General features: G+C 44.0%; 1 protein-coding gene across 5 annotated transcripts in view; it reads left to right on the forward strand.

The window, feature by feature from the left end:
- TENM4 (teneurin transmembrane protein 4) overlaps positions 1-17,606 on the forward strand; it is a 792,728-nt gene that overhangs the window by 634,288 nt on the left and 140,834 nt on the right. Inside the window, exon 16 of one of the 5 annotated variants that reach the window (XM_060235003.1) lies at positions 1,849-1,875. The exons of the other annotated variants lie outside the window; for them this stretch is intronic. Within the exon in view, the coding sequence (XP_060090986.1) occupies positions 1,849-1,875 (27 nt within the window). The remainder of the gene's footprint in view (positions 1-1,848; positions 1,876-17,606) is intronic. 5 annotated transcript variants of the gene reach the window in all.

Raw genomic sequence — 17,606 nt, forward strand, 5'->3', positions numbered from 1 at the left:
CGATTCTATGGGCCCATAAGATTGAATGGGCCCACAAGGGGGCATCATTTTTATTTATTTATTGCACTTGTATCCCACCCTCCCCAAACGAGCTCAGTGCGGCTAACAACAGTCACAATTCGATGACAGATTTTTAATTTTGCCCCCCCCCCTCAAAAAACATGTAGATCTGGTCCTTAGTAAGCTCCAGTAGGATTGGCTACATCAGGAGGGTGGGGCCTAGTATGCCTACTGTAAGCTCCAGGAGGATTGGCTACATCAGGATGGTGGGGCCTAGTATGCCTATTGTAAGCTCCAGGAGGATTGGCTATATCAGGGGGGTGGGGTCTAATATGCCTACTGTAAGCTCCAGGAGGATTGGCTACATCAGGGGGGTGGGGCCTAATATGCCTACTGTAAGCTCTAGGAGGATTGGCTACATCAAGTGGGTGGGGCCTAATATGTTAAGGAGTCCCTGCTACAAAAAAAAGCCCTGGGGCAGATACAGACCCTCATAGCACAAAAAAGTCATAGAACCTTCAAGAGTACCCTGAGACAAAAGTGGTATCCCCTGTTGTCACTTTGCATCCCGGATAACAAGGGCAGACTGCAGGGGAAACCGGCGGACGCCTCCACGACTGCTTTATCTCCTGCTTTGGCATGATTTTAAAGGCTAGATCTGGCATCCAGGTCACAGCTCTAGTGACGATTGACGGTGTAGATCAGAGGTGTCAAACTCATTTGTTATGAGGGCTGGATCTTACATAAATGGGACCGTGTCAAGACAGACCATGTGTGTCATAAAATGTAATGCCAGGTAGCAGAGATATAAACTTTATCGGGGACACAAACAAAGATATTTAAAAAGCTTAAAATAAAACATGCTTAAAGCATTTACACTTGGTCTTAAAGGTGCTTTCTTTGTACGTCTCTCATGTAGTCCAGGGAACTGGGCAAAGGAGGCTCGGCTCTTTCATTCCTTCCTCAGGGGAGCAGGAGGTGAAGGCGCTTCAGCCAATAAAAGGAAGAGAGGCTTGGCTCAGTAGCTCTGCTGTGTGATTGAGAGAGCCAGGCAAAGCAAGCTTTTCCTCCCCAAGGGAGGAGCCTCAATGAATGGAAAAAATAGAGGCTTTGCTCTGTAGCTCATGTGATTGAGTTAACCTGATAAGCAAGCTGTGATGCAGAAGGAAGCAAGAGAGAGGGAGAAGGAAGCAGTTGACAGCCAGTTCCTTGGGGCCTAATAGGAGCCCTCCGGGGGCCTGATTTGGCCCCTGGGGCGCATGTTTGACACCCCTGGCGACGGTTGGTAAATTCAGAGCTGGATTGAAATGCCTCTGAGTTAGCCCCGGTTCATACAAGCAGGGCAATGAGGAGGTGAAACCCTAAAGGGATGGATGGAAAGGAGGAAAAGGAAAGGAAGGAGAAGTTTACATGGTTGCGTGAAAAGGGGAAAGTCCTGTAGGATCTTTGAATCCCCTGCCATTTGTTCTGAGCTTACCTTTATTTATTTTACTTAATCAAATTTATATCCCGCCCTCCCCTAACTGGCTCAGGGCGGCTAACAACAGTTAAAAACCACATATTGTCACTATGCTCAGAATGAATAGACAGGAGGAGATCTTTCGCCTTAGGGATTTCGCCTTTCTCCCCCTTTCCCCTTTTCCCTCAGTTTGCTGCTATATTCTGTAAAGCTTGGTCCATCTGTTGTTGTTGTTCCCCCCCACCCCGCAACACTGCTGTTCCCCTTCCAGTCCTGCAATCTCCTTTCCTTTGCCTCTGTGCCCCGCCCTGCACTGTCTTTGTACTAAGCTGTACTGCACTGAACTCAATCCTATACTTTACATGTCCTGTCTTTTATCTCCCCCCAAGCTCACTATCTGGATAAGGTAGTGAAAGGTATGGCGTTCTTTCCTTCCTCTTTTTTCTCCCCTGTTTGTCGTTGTGGTTGAAATCAAGCCCCCACCCAGTCCCCACCCACCCCAAAAAAACCCAAGTTGAACTTAGGTCCCATCTTTTCTCCATTATCATCCGATTTTCTTGCCTAATGCCCAGAGAAGGCTGCCTTTGGGGGCATTTAGGATGGAAAACAAAAAAAGCCTTTGCGATGCCATCTTTCGATTACGTGCTGTCATCTTGCACTAACTTCATGTCAGTGTTTCCACTATCCTCTCCATCCCATTTCTTGTTGTACACCCCCCCCCCATACACTCACACCCCCGGCCAGGAGAAGGGGAAGAAATTAACAGCAGTCATTGCAGCAATGTTTAAAACGTTTAAAAAACAAAAAGTTACATGACTCAAGGGACGAAAACCAGGTGAGTGCGTTCTGTTGTAAGAACTGTGGAGTTTGCTAGTTTGTAGCTTTAATACAGTGTATGTTCATCTTTTGTTTTAAACAATTTATTGGTAGCATATGGTTACAAAGCTTATCTATTTCTTAATTTTTTCTTTTTTTTCACAATAACCCATATGACATTTCCATCCCCCCTCCCTCCAATGTTGACTTCCCCGAGGTTATAAGTTCAAATCCATACTAAAGGCACTTCTGATTGCTCAAAGTTCCGTATATATATTCTTACAACTAAAAAAATGTCCAATATTTCTTTACTTTCCAAGTTTTCTCCATATATCCTTTAAATTTTCTCCACTCCCTTTTGAATATCTCTAAATCATAGTCTCTTAGTGTTCTGGTTAATTTGTCCATTTCACACCACGATAAAACTTTCATGGTCCATTCCCATTTCTCTGGTATTTTTTCTTGCTTCCAAAGCTGCGCGTACAAAGTCCTAGCAGCTGATAACAGGTACCAAATTAAAGTCCTGTCTTCTTTTGGGTATTTTTCTAATTGTAATCCAAGTAAAAACGTCTCTGCAATTTTCTTAAAATCATAGCCCAAAATTTTGGTGATTTCTTGTTGTATCATCTTCCAGAATTCTTTCGCTCTTTCACATGTCCACCACATATGGAAGAAAGAACCTTCATGTTTTTTACATTTCCAACATCTATCCGACATTTTCTTACTTATCTTAGCCAATTTTTTCGGAGTCATATACCACCTATACATCATTTTAAAACAGTTCTCCTTAATGCTTTGACAAGTTGATATCTTCATTGAGTTCTTCCAGAGGTGCTCCCATGTTTCCATTTGTATTTCTCTATTCACATTAATTGCCCATTTGACCATTTGAGACTTTACTACTTCTTCTTCTGTAGACCATTTCAATAATAACTTATATACTTTTGATATCAATTTTTCATTGTCACCTAACAGGACTCTTTCCAGTTCTGTTTGTTCTCGTCTAATCCCCTCTGATTTTATGTCATTTTCCATCAAACTTTTAATTTGTTGCATTTGAAACCAATCATAATTGTTATTTAGCTCTTCTGAGGTTTTTAATTCAATTTTGTCTCCTTGAATCTTAAGCAGTTGGTTATATGACATTTCTCTTTTTTCTTCAGAATCAGCTGTTATTTTTATTACTTCTGCTGGCACTATCCATAATGGTTTTCTCTCGTCCCCGTATTTCTTGTATTTTATCCAAGTATTTAGTAATGTATTTCTGACATAGTGGTGAGAGAAAAAACCATCCATTTTATTCTTCCCATAGTACATGTATGCATGCCAGCCGAATCTATTTCCGTGAGCTTCTAACCACAAAGGTTTTTTATCTAACAGCATTATCCAATCTTTTATCCATGTCAAACAAACTGCATCGTGGTATAGTCTTAGATCGGGAAGTTGAAAACCTCCTCTCTCTTTGGCATCCGTTAAGATCTTCATCTTTATCCTTGGTTTCTTTCCGGCCCAAATGAAATCAGAGATTTTCCTTTGCCATTTGTTGAATTGTTTTGCTTCTTTTACAATCGGGATGGTTTGAAACAAATACATTATCCTTGGCAAAATATTCATTTTGATTGCAGCTATCCTGCCCAGTAAGGACAAGTTGAGTTTATTCCATTTCATCAAATCTTTGTCCATCTTACACCACAGTTTTTCATAATTGTTTTTGTATAAATCAATGTTCTTCATTGTTATCTCTATTCCAAGGTACCTAACTTTGGTTGTGACTTCACAACCTGTCACCTTTTGTAGTTCGTTTGTTTTATTTGGTTGCATGTTTTTACAGAGGAATTTCGATTTCTCCTTATTTATGTATAATCCTGCTAGTTCTCCGTATTCTTTTATCTTAGCTAACAGCAGTGGTGACACTTGAACCGGATTCTCCATTATGAACACTATATCATCTGCAAAAGCTTTATATTTATAAGAGAATCTTCTAATTTTTAGACCTTCTATTTTTTCATCTTTTTGAATTTGTTGTAACAAAATTTCAAGAGTCATTATAAACAACAATGGTGATAGCGGGCATCCTTGCCTTGTTCCTTTACTCACTTTCAATTCTTTGGTAAGGTCTGCATTTATACACAATTTTGCATGCTGATCTGTATATATTGCTCTTGTCATTTTTATAAATTGTTCCCCTAAATTAATTTTTTCCATTACCGCAAACATAAAGTCCCAATTTAAGTTGTCGAAGGCTTTCTCTGCGTCAACAAAAAATAAGGCCACTTCTTTTTCCGGATGCTTTTCATAGTATTCCACAACATTAATAACAGCTCTTACATTGTCCCTTATTTGTCTTTTAGGAAGAAATCCCGCTTGGTCTTTGTTTATAAAGTTGGTCAGGTATTGTTTCAGTCGCTCTGCTAAAATTCTTGTATAGATCTTATAGTCATTATTCAACAATGAGATTGGTCTATAATTTTTTACGTTTGTGCTATCTTTATCTTCCTTAGGAATCAGAGAGACTACAGCTTCCCTCCAGGTCTTTGGGATTTTCCCTTCTTCTCTTATCGTGTTTAACAACTTCAACAGTTTGGGTGTTAATTCATCCTTGAGAGATTTGTAAAATTTTGACGTGAATCCATCTGGCCCTGGAGCTTTACCCTCTTGCATTGCTTTTATTGCTGCTTCTATTTCAATTTTCTCTATTGGGTCATTTAATATCTTTTTCATATGTTCCGTCAAAGGTGCCACCTGAATGTTTCGTAGATACTCTTCCACTTTTTCTTTACTTACATTCACACCCTTGAATAAATTTGCATAGTATTTAAAGAATTCTCTTTTAATTCCTTCTTGATCCACTACTGTTTTCCCATTTGCCATGATTTTATTTATAGTCTTATTTTCTTTCCTTTTTTTTAATTGCCAGGCCAGGTATTTACCAGGTTTGTTTGCACTTTCAAACGATTTCTGTTTCAAATTTTTTAAATTCCATTCTAATTCTTTATTCAGCAAATGTTTAACTTGGGATTGTAATATCGTAATTTCTTTTATTAATTTTTTCTTCCCTGGTCTTTTTTTTAAGTCCTTTTCTTTTTTATCTATTTCATTTTGCAGTGCTGACAGCCTTTCTTCTCTTGCTCTTTTGTCTTTATTATTCAATGTAATTAATATACCCCTCATTACTGCTTTATAAGTGTCCCATACTGTTGGATATTCCATATCATCCGTTTCATTTATTTGGAAGAATGCTGCAGTCTCCTTTTCTAAGAATGATACAGTGTCTTTATTTTGTAGTAAATCCTCATTAATTCTCCATCTTCTTGATTTTCTTTGCAATTTTGTTGACCAGCATATTGGATTATGGTCCGCCCAAACCTTTGGAAGAATCTCAATTTTTTTTGTTATGAGGCCCAAGCCTTGGGAACCCCACAACATGTCAATTCTGGAAAAAGAATTATGCCTTGCTGAGAAAAATGTATAGTCTCTTACCTCAGGGTTGAACTTTCTCCAAATGTCTTCTAGATTTTCCTGTTTAATCAACTCAAAGAAAGAATTGGGCAGCTTCCCTTCTTTATCATTCTTCTTTGGACTTGATCTGTCAAGGTTATTTTGTATTGTCCCATTGAAATCACCCATCATCAATACCTGGTCATAAGTCTCTTCGTCCATTTGTCTATTTATGTCTTTAAAGAATTTGTCTTTCGCTCCATTGGGTGCATAGAGTCCTAGTAGTAACGTTTTTTTCGCCTCTATCGTCACCTCAACAGCAATGTATCTTCCTTCTTTGTCTTTAAAGATTAATTTTGGGTCAAGTTGTTCTTTAATGTAAAAAACCACCCCTCTTTTCTTTTGCTCTGCTAGTGAAAAAAATTCCAACCCCAAATTTCTATTCCACAAAAATTTACTGTCCTTGCGTTGTATATGAACTTCCTGTAAACAAATTATATTACATTTTTGCTTTTTAATCCAATGAAATGTTCTCCTTCTTTTCTGTGGTGAATTTAGTCCATTTATATTCCAAGATAGTAATTTGTACTCCATTATGATGTTGGTTCTTTATTTTCTTCAAAAAAGCTATGCATCTCTTGTTCGCTTCTTATTGTAATCCTTTTGCCATTTTGTTCAAATCCAAGACCCTCTGGTATTATCCATCTATATCTTGTGCCCTCTGCACGCAACTGATCGGTTAGCTTCTTGTACTTTTTCCTATCGCTGATCACTTCTCTTGGTAGCTCTTTCATTATTTTAACTCTGCTCCCTTCTATTGCCCAGGCTTTTTGGTACCCTTTCCTCAAAATTTTCTCTGCCACTTCTTTTGATCTTAATCTTATGACGATGTCTCTTGGCAGACCTTTATTTTTCGCATAAACTGAGTTGACTCTGTAGGCACCCTCCAACATACTCTTAAATCTGTCAGGGTCTTCTTCTATGTACTCAGTGATGATATCCACCATATAGCCTTTTAAATCTGTGTCTTCTTTTTCAGGTACCCCTCTTAGACGCACTTGTGACTCCAGCAACTTACAGTCGTGTATTATGACCTTTTCTTGAATTTTTAGCAAGGCAGAGGCCTGTGTATCCACTTTCATCTCTACCTCTTTCACTTTATTTTGAGTCTCTTCCTTAAAATTCTCTATCTCCTTCTTAAGGTCTCCAACTTCTTTTTTAATATCTTTTTTTATTGCCAAATGCAATTTGTCCATAGCTTTTAACATTTTTGCCTCCAGAGCGTCAAATTGAGCCTGCATCTTGTCAAATGATTGGGCTCTTGCACGTGTTGTTCTTTCTACTGACATATAAAAAATCACCAAACCTTAAAAAAATCCCCACATAAAATTTAGCATCCAATCCAATAGCTTAGAGCCAGTTCTTTCAGATGAGACTAGTTTCGTTTTTCTCCCTTCTTCCTGAGCAAAGATATTGAATTTTAACAATTTTGACAGTTTTTCTCCCTTTTAAAATGGCAATCGTTATTTCTCTATGGTACAGTTCCAGCCTAGAGAGGTCTCTCTTCGTCTTTCTTGATCTGAGTCTTGGACTCAATTCCTTCCTAGTTCAAAGGTCGGATGTCACAGCTCTTGTTGTCCTTATAGGCTCTGATTTATTGTCCAGCCCCTTTTAGTTTCACTTCCTGTCACAGCTTAGACTGATCTCGTGTCTAATCTCGCAGTTTTTTGAGCTGCATGAAGAAACCGCAACCACAAAAATTCACAACAATATGTCCTTTCTCCAAAATATCTTTGAAGGCAATTGTTTTTACGGCGTTCAGTTTTCCCAAGCTGAATTCTTTTCCTGCTGTGCCCCCACTCAGCTCAGTTCATTCTAGGTTCTGCAGTTTATGGGCATATATACACGGCAACTCTCTTTTCTTTCTTCTGCGTCACCAGCCTCCCATTGCCAACTTTCACTCTTATCTTGAAAGGTTTTTTTTTTTTTTTTGCTGTTGTTCACATCCAAAGCCACAGAGCTCAGCTTAACAAGGTAAAAGTTTTTTTTCCATTCAATTATGCTTTGCCTTCGTCTGTTATTAATCCACTCAGTGTTTAAACTATATTCAAAGTCTCTCAGAGTGAAGATAAGAATGATGAGTCTACCTTTTAGATGTTCTCAACTCCCCCGGCTGCTATTTTCTTGCAATTAAAATCAGTCCTTCTAGCGTGCTTGGATTCCGACAGCCTTAAGTGACCGAAGTCACTTTAGAGTCACTGCAGACGATGGTTGACATTCCATTGCCGGACATCAAGAAATGAAGGAGTCAGCTCCCTGACTGCTCCAGTTCGATATCAACAGCATTAAAGGAAGATAAGTCGTCTTGGGTTAACCCTTGCCTAGGGTTAATGAGCATAGACCTTATCAGGGGTCTTTAATACCCTGAACAGTGACAATAAAATCCCCCTCTGTTAGGGAGCTGCAGACTGTCTTCCAGCCAAACAGTGTATGTTCATCTTGACCCTTCATCCTTGGATGAAAATGGAGGCCTGGACCAATCCTCCAGCTCTTTTAGCTAGGAATTATTATGGTGAACATCTTAAAAAATATAATAAGAACATAAGAGAAGTTCTCTTGGATCAGGCCAATGGCCCATCCAGTCCAACACTCTGTGTCACACAGTAGTCAAAAAAACCCAAGTGCCATCAGGAGGTCCATCGGTGGGGCCAGGACACTAGAAGCCCTCCCACTGTCCCCCCCCCCCCAAGCACCCAGAATACAGAGCATCTTGCCCCAGATCCAACGATACGCTGTGGCTAACAGCCACTGATGGACCTCTGCTCCATATGATTATCCAATCCCCTCTTGAAGCTGGCAATGCTTGTAGCCACCACCACCTTCTTTGGCAGTGAATTCCATACTGCATATTATCAGAAGGTAGGGCATCTGGATGAGCAGCTACTTACCATCACGACCTATATGAAAGTCTAGTCCAGGGTTAGCTGAACTTACTTAACATAAGAGCCACATAGAATAAATGTTTGTTGTTTGAGAGCCACGAGGGAGGGAGGAAGGAAGGATAATTTAAAGAAAGAAATGCCTTGTGTGGCTTTGAGAGCCACACAATATGTGAGAAAGAACCATATCTCCCAAGCCTTTCAGAGGAACTATGTAGACACAGGGTGCTGGACTAGATAGACCATTGGTCTGATCCAGCAGGGCTCTTCTCATGTTCTTATAAACTCCTAGATCCCAAAGCCAGGAGGCAACATCATAAGAACATAAAAGAAGCCATGTTAGATCAGGCCAGTGGCCCATCCAGTCCAACACTCTGTCACACAGTGGCCCCTCCAAATGCCTCGGCCTCTATGCCCCCCACCTCGGCTTCTATGCCCTGTTGTTGGGCGTCCTGAGGAACTGGTAGGCCAGAGTGTGAGACAGGATGCCGGACTAGATGGACCACTGGGAGGAATGAAAGTCGAAGTCAGCAGGTTACATTCTTATCAGGGGAAGACCTCGGCCTCCATGTCCTGTTGTTGGCCCTCCAGAGGAACTGGTTGGCCACTGCGTGAGACAGGAGGCTGAACTAGATGGACCACTGGTCTGATCCAGCAGGGCTCTTCTGATGTCCTTATGAAGGCCTCAGCCTCCATGCCCTGTTGTTAGCCCTCCAGAGGAACTGGTTGGCCACTGTGTGAGACAGGATGCTGGACTAGGTGGACCACTGGTCTGATCCAGCAGGGCTCTTCTGATGTTCTTTTGAAGGCCTCGGGCTCCATGCCCTGTTGTTGCCCCTCCAGAGGGACTGGTTGGCCACTGTGTGAAGGAGGATGCTGGACTAGAGGGACCACTGGTCTGATCCAGCAGGGCTCTTCTGATGTTCTTATGAAGGCCTCGGCCTCCATGCCCTGTTGTTAGCCCTCCAGAGGAACTGGTTGGGCACTGCATAAGACAAGATGCTGGCATAGATGTTGGACCAGGTACTGTACCAACAGCGTCCTTCTCACCTTCTTAGGAAGGTGAATGAATATATCAAAGTGATGTGAGATTCAAACCTTGGCCCTCTTCAGTTGGATTTTGTTTTTCCTTCCTCAAAACCATGCTGTTCATTTTATATTCCAACCCAGTGTCTCCCAAGAAGTCGTTACTTATTTCAAGGAACCTCCCAGCACGGAGCTGCAGTTTATTAATTTAATTTGTGAAACAAAGAGCCCATATGGGCGAATTGATTTCCCCCCCCTACATTTTTTTTTCAAAGCTGGAAAACTATTGCCTGCCATTTCAAAATATGCCGCTAATTATATGCATTAGGTATCTAGGCTACAGGTGCAATGTTTTCTTGATCTTTCTGACCGGCTGACAATAACTTTGATTGAACTGGACACACGCATGCTTTTGAAACGACTTCTCCATAGTGGTAGCCCAACTGTGCACAGCTGTGAGGCTGGTGGTGGCAGAACATGCACTGATAAAGCATCTTTGTGTGTCAGAAAGCATCAAATACCACACGGTTCCATTAAAAGTCAGATGGTTTTAGCCATGTTCCTCAAAGGATGGGCTCCTAACCTATTAAATAAATGGGTGGTGGGGATAAGTTGTTTGCTTGCTTTTGGCATCAAGTCACAACTGACTTTAATAATAATAATAATAATAATAATAATACCTTTTATTTATATCCCGCCCTCCCCGCCGAAGCAGGCTCAGGACGGCTAACAACAAAGTTCTAATATACATAATACAAAACAACATTTTAAACCATAATTAATTAAAACTATTAAAATTCTAAAACAGTAAAATTGAATTGTGCTATTGTCTAGATGGCGACCTTAATTTAACAGTTCTAGTCTGCGAAGGCCATTCGAAACAAACTGGTCTTACAGGCCCTGCGGAATTGCTCAAGGTCCCGCAGGGCTCTTGTTTCTTCTGGAAGTTGGTTCCACAGCTGTGGGGCCATAACAGAAAAAGCCCGGGTACGGGTACTTTGAAGTTTTACTTCTTTTGGCACGGGGATAGTCAGCAGGTTCTTCCCTGCTGACCTCATTGCTCTCTGGGGTTCATGTGGGGAGAGACGGTCCCTAAGGTAGGCAGGCCCTCGGCCATATAGGGCTTTAAAGGTAATGACCAGCACTTTGTAACGAATCTGGTAAGTATACCCTGTTCAAGGCAAGAGGTGTTCAGATGTGGTTTGCCATTGCCTGCCTAAGAACGTAAGAGAAGCCATGTTGGATCCACTCCAACACTGTGTCATACAGTGGCCCAAAACCAGGTGCCATCAGGAGCTCCACCAGCAAGACCAGAACTCTAGAAGCCCTCCCACTATGCCCCCATTCCAAGAAGATAGAGCATCATTGCTCCAGACATAGGAACATAAGAGAAGCCATGTTGGATCAGGCCAATGGCCCATCCAGTCCAACACTCTGCGTCACATAAGAACATCAGAGAAGCCATGTTGGATCAGGCCAATGGCCCATCCAGCCCAACACTCTTGTGCCACATAAGAACATCAGAGAAGCCATGTTGGATCAGGCCAATGGCCCATCCAGTCCAAAACTCTGCGTCACATAAGAACATCAGAGAAGCCATGTTGGATCAGGCCAATGGCCCATCCAGTCCAAAACTCTGTGTCACACAGTGGCCCAAAAAACCAGGTGCCATCAGGAGGTCCATCGATGTGTAGCCCCATCCCCTGGTATTCCTTGGTCGTCTCCCATTCAAATACTAACCAGGGCTGACCTTGCCTTAGCTTCTGAGATCTGACAAGACGGGACTCACCTGGGCTAGTGTAGAATAAATTAGTAGAACTGCAGTCTTTAACTGATCAACCGTTTTGTTTTGTTTTTTTAATTGCTGGTGGATTACAAGAGGACTCCTGAATAATCAGAGAACCCCTTTTTTTAAAAGCAAGTTTGTTTTTAATTACTCAACAAAAATCCAAGTGGTAGAGGCCATTTAAGAGAGCCAGTTTGGTGTAGTGGTTAAGAGCGTGGGCTCTAATGTGGGAGAACCAGGTCTCCTCCACAGGCACCTGCTGATGTGACCCTGAGTTAGTCACAAGTTCTCTCAGAGCTGTTCTCCTCAAGAGCAGTTCCAGAGAGAGCTCTCTCAGCCCCACCTACTTCACAGGGTGTGTTTTGTGGAGAGGAAAAGGGAAAGGAAGTACTTCGATAAAAGGAAGTCCTTCTTCACCCAAAGGGTGATTAACACATGGAACTCACTGCCACAGGAGGTAGTGGTGTCTGCCAACATAGACAGTGTCAAGAAGGGATTGGATAAACAGAGCAGAGATTCATCAGTGGCTATTAACCACAGTGCATTGTTGGAACTCTCTGTCTGGGGCAAGTGATGCTCTGTATTCTTGGTGCTTGGGGTGGGGGGAAACAGTGGGAGGGCTTCTAGTCTCCTGGCCCCACTGATGGACCTCCTGATGGCACCTGGGGTTTTTTTGGCCACTGTGTGACAGTTTGTTGGACTGGATGGGCCATTGACCTGATCCAACATGGCTTCTCTTACGTTCCTAAAAGAGATTGTAAACCGCTCTCAGACTCCCAAGTGAAGAGCGGGGTATAAATCCAATCTCTTCTTCTTCTTTAAAACACGCAGTCCCCTCTTTCACCACCACGGTATAAAGGGGCGTGGCAGATATGAAAAAAGGACAGAGTCAGCGCTGTCCATCACACAGGCCCAAAGCAAACTAATCAAGGGACCACCGAGAGACATATGACTGCCATTGAAAAGGGAAGTTGTGAGTCAGGTTTTGCTCCTCCCATTCTGTTGGTATCCCCACCCACCTTCTACATCGCTGGCCAGTAGGAACACGGTAATGCCCTGTAAAGTCAGGACACAAAATAAGTTGTCCCACACATAGAAGGGGGGGGGGGAGAAACTTGTTACGGCATTCAGGCAGCAGATTTTGTGTTTGTTGTAAGCAACCAAGGTCAGTGTTCCCTCTAAGTCAGGGGTGTCAAACTCATCTGTTATGAGGGCCAGATCTGACATAAATGAGACCTTGTTAGGCCAGGCCATATCGGGTTGGGCCGAGCCATGTTAGGCCGGGCCATGTGTGTACCTATTTAAGACTAGGTAGCAGTGATATAAATTTTAAAAAGAACACAGACAAACACAAATATATTTTTTAAAAACCGTAAGACATGGTTAAAACGTTAGCACTCATTGGTCTTAAAGATGCTTTCTTTGCATTTCTCCCATTGGATCCAGGGAACAGGGCAAAGGAAGTTCTGGCTCTTTCCTTCCATCCCCAGGAGACTGGAGGAGGGAGGAGCCTCAGCCAATAGAAGGAAGAGAAGCTTGGCTCAGTAGCCCTGCTATACAATTGAGAGAGCCTGGCAAAGCAAGCTGTAGTGCAAAAGGAAGCAAAAGAGAGGGAGAAGGAAGCAAATGACAGCCAGCTGCTCGGGGGCCTGATAGGAGCCCTCCGGGGGCCTGATTTGGCCCCCAAACTGCATGTTTGACACCCCCTTACCTAAAATATGCATTATTGTGAGCAAAAATTCTACTTTGTGAGCTAGTGGACTAAAACTGTGGGCTACTGACAATAAAATTGTGAGCCGCTGCATAAATTACTTTGCTCTGGGGGCATTTTTCCTGAGCTAAGACAAAAACACGTGAGCCAGAGGCTAAAAAATTGTGAGCTCGCTCACACTAACTCAGTTTAGAGGAAACACAACCCAAGGTGTTTCTTGGTGTTCCACTGCATAATGATTGATGCTGTTGTCTGTATGGTTGCAACCACTGTTCCCTCTTAGCTGAGTTAGTGTGAGCTAGCTCACAGATTTTTAGCCTCCAGTTCACACATTTTTGCCTCAGCTCAGGGAGGATGACCCCCCTCCCCCCCCCGGGAACACGCTAATTTACGCAGTAGCTCTCAACTTTAATGCCACTAGCTCACAGACTAGAATTGTTGCTCACAGGAACATAGGCTGCAACTAGGGTTGCCAAGTCCAATTCAAGAAATATCTGGGGACTTTGGGGGTTGAGTCGGGAGACATTGGGAGCGGAGCCAGGAGCAATGGTGTGACAAGCATAATTGAACTTCAAGGGAGTTCTGGCCATAACATTTAAAGGGACAGCACACCTTTTTAAATGCCTTCCTTCCAGAGGAAATAATAAAAGATAGGGGCACCTTCTTTGGGGACTCATAGAACTGGACCCCCTGGTCCAATCTTTTTAAAACTTGGGGGGTATTTTGGGGAGAGGCACTGGATACTATGCGACAAATTTGGTGCCTCTATCTCAAAGCACAGCCCTCCCCAGAGCCCCAGATACCCGCGGAACAATTCTCCATTATTTCCTATGGGAATAAACTCCATACAGAATAACAGAGTTCCCAGCAGACATTTTCCTCCCCTCCTCCCATTTCCTGATGACCCTGAAGCGGGGGGGGGGGGGCTCCAAACCGGGGGATCCCCTGCCCCCACCTGGGGATTGGCAACCCTAGTTGCAACCCTCCAGACTGAATTTTGGACCTGGTGTCCGTTTCCTGCCTCTCGCAGCTGCTCCTAAGGCAGAGGGTCAGACAGGACCGCAAACAGAGAGGCAGGAAGAGTGGTCCAACAAACGCTAATCCTAACTAATCTCACAAGCCAATTAGCCTGTTAAGAACAGAGGCGATTGAGACAAAGGGCAGTATTTGTTGCCAGTTGTGGCTTCAGAAGTGGGGGGGGGGGGGGGAGAGACTGATGCTTATTGGGTGCCCGTCGTTGGGCTCTCTTCTCTTAATTGCCCAGGGTGAACGAAATACCCCTGAATTGCTTGATGTGGCATTTCTTAAAAGACTCCTTTGTTAGACGAAGGAACGGAGGGGCCTCTTTCGCTTTCCCTTTGTGGAGTAAGGACGGCGGCAGTCCTTAAAACCCCAATAGGTGGGTCGCCGGTGGCCAATACGATAAGAACCCCCCGCTAACATAGCCCAAGTTTAGACTTTTGCATTTCGCGATTGCTACAGATTTCTGCCTTTTGTCTCTTATTAGGGAGAGGCAGAGAAGTGTATCAAAAATAAAAGAGAGGGAGAGCGAGGCAGCGGAGCGGAAGACAGGATTTTCAAAAACTCTCTAAAAGCCCATGTCCCTGGGGAATCCGGTGATGCGGTGTTGGGGGCGCCTCTGTTTCCCCCTCACTCCTTATCTGATTTTTTTTTAAAAAAATTCTATTAAAGACACTCGCTTTGCCCAGACAGTCTGGAATAGCTTTGTAGGCCAGGAAGAGGGGACTGCCCAGTAAAACTTGCAGGAGGTTAAAAGGAATGTGCTTGCAGTAAACCTTTCCTTTTTTTACAATGCACCGTGGAGCCGTCGGCAATAGCTGTAACTTCCAGGATGCATAATTCTTGGTTATGTGAGCAGTTTGCACTCTTTGCCACGGACATCGCTCATGTCTTTTAGCCTTTCTTAATTATTAACACGTTCCTGGTTGAACTCTCCAAATCAGCTGTTCCGATCTGAGTTGGAGAGACCCACCCGTTTCCTCTCTGCCACTAATCCAATCCAGCAAGACAACCAAGCCCTCGTGGATGTAACTACACAGCTGGCTGTATAGCAGTTCCCTTTCCTCAGGAAAGCATCGTTGAGAGAAATGAGGGCTCTGAATCTCAGGCAGAGAATATTGCGTCCACTGACCAAGTTAAAATTCCCTGAGTTCACTGGGAAAAGCCGGACTGGTATTCCACAGATAATTTCACAGCTTGGATCGGGGGTGTGGGGTTGCCAAGTCCAATTGAAGAAATATCTGGGGACTTTGGGGGCGGAGCCAGGAGACTTTGGGGGCGGAGCCAGGAGAAAGGTTGCAACAGGCATAATTGAACTCTGAAGGGAGTCCTGGCCATCCATCACATTTAAAGGGACCACTGCACACCTTTTAAATGCCTTCCCTCCATTAGAAATAATGAAGGATAGGGGTACTTTCTTTGGGGGCTCATAGAATTGGAACCCCTCGTCCAATCCTTTTGAGACGGAGGGTGTTTTCAGGAGAGGCATTGGATGCTATGGTGCAAATTTGGTGCCTCTACCTCAAAAAACAGCCCCCCCCCCCCCCGAGCTCCAGATACTTGGGGATCAATTCTCCATTATACCCTATGGGGATCAGTCTCCATAGGGAACAATGGCGTGCCCAGCAGACATCCCCCCCCCCACTTTTTGATGACCCTGAAGCAGGGGGAGGGCCTCCAAACCGGGGGATCCTTTGACTCCATCTGGGGATTGGCAGCCATAATCAGGGGTCCCCAACTTTTCTGAGCTTTTGGAATTCTGACATAGCATAGTGAGCGCAGCCAGAAAACGGCCTTTGCACAGCGATGCTAGCCCACAGGTCTGGGAAGGGGGTTCTCCTGCTTTTGGGGGCTTTGAACTACCGCCAGCAAACTGGCCAGTAGAAAAAGAAGACCGCAGATTTATATCCTGCCCTTCTCTCTGAATCAGAGACTCAGAGCGGCTTACAATCTCCTTTATCTTCCTCCCCCCACAACAGAAGAAGAAGACTGCAGATTTATACCCCGCCCTTCTCTCTGAATCAGAGACTCAGAGCAGCTTATAATTTCCTATATCTTCTCCCCCCACAACAGACACCCTGTGAGGTGGGTGGGGCTGAGAGGGCTCTCCCAGAAGCTGCCCTTTCAAGGACAATCTCTGTGATAGCAATGGCTAACCCAAGGCGATTCCAACAGCTCTAAGTGAGGAGTGGGAAATCAAACCTGGTTCTCCCAGATAAGAGTCCACACACTTAACCACTACACCAAACTGGCTCTCCTGTGAGACACCCTATGATGTGGGTGGGGCTGAGAGGGCTCTCACAGCAGCTGCGCTTTCAAGGACAACTCTTGCGAGAGCCTTTCCAGCAGTGGGGGAAATGCCACCCCCAAACAATGGCATTGTTTCACAGCATTTCTGACATGATGACATCATTTCCAGGGGATGTCATCGGCAATGATGCTCTGGGTTTTGGCCCACCTCTGGTTTTGAAACTAAAAAACCCCCATAGAGTTTTGCCCAAAAACCAGAGCGTCACCTCCAACACGATGACATAACTTCTGGGCAATGTCATCACGTTGGGGACATTTTGTGTGACATCCTAACCCTAATCCTAACCCACCCCTAAAATGCCCCCCAAATTCCCTCAAGGGGACTTATTAACCTGATAGAAAAAGGTAGAGGTAGTCCCCTGTGCAAGCACCAGTCGTTTACGACTCTGGGGTGACGTCGCACCATGACATTTTCATGGCAGACTTTTTACGGGGTGGTTTGCCATCGCCTTCCCCAGTCTTCTACACTCCCCCCCCCCCAGCAAGCTGGGTACTCATTTTACTGAACTCGGAAGGATGGAAGGCTGAGTCAACCTTGGGCCGGCTACCTGAACCAGCTTTGACTGGCATTGAACTCAGGTCATGAGCAGAAAGCTTGGACTGCAGTACTGCAGCTCAGAGCAACCTGATACACTTCAATCGTATTGAAGGGTGTCAGTATCCCTACAGTCTTCCAGTGGCCAAATAGAAGCCCTGTGTGGCTTGAAGTCCCATTTGGCTCCACCCACTTTCAAAAACACTTGGTGGACGGCAGGAAAAGTATTTGGGGAGCACTGTGTTGGAGATCCCTATCTTAGAGGGATATTATACTTTCAGTTATCACTGTCTCACGTCTGCTTTATTAACCCAACTCTTTCATCTGCTGGATAGAAATTTAGTTGGTTAGTTAGTCGACTAGCACGCCTCTCTCATTGAGACCCAAGGTAGATGCCACAGAACAGAAAGCCGTGGGCGGGGAGGAGGGGGAGTGTAATTATACCGTAGAGGACATGGATGACCAAACTTGCTTAATGTAAGAGCCACATGGAATAAAAGTCACAAGACATCAGCGTCAGATGTTTGAGAGAAGGAAGGAAGGAAATAGATGGGAGGAGGGAGGGA

This window comes from Heteronotia binoei, chromosome 3 (genome assembly GCF_032191835.1).
Source record: "Heteronotia binoei isolate CCM8104 ecotype False Entrance Well chromosome 3, APGP_CSIRO_Hbin_v1, whole genome shotgun sequence".
NCBI classification, from domain to species: Eukaryota; Metazoa; Chordata; class Lepidosauria; order Squamata; family Gekkonidae; genus Heteronotia; species Heteronotia binoei.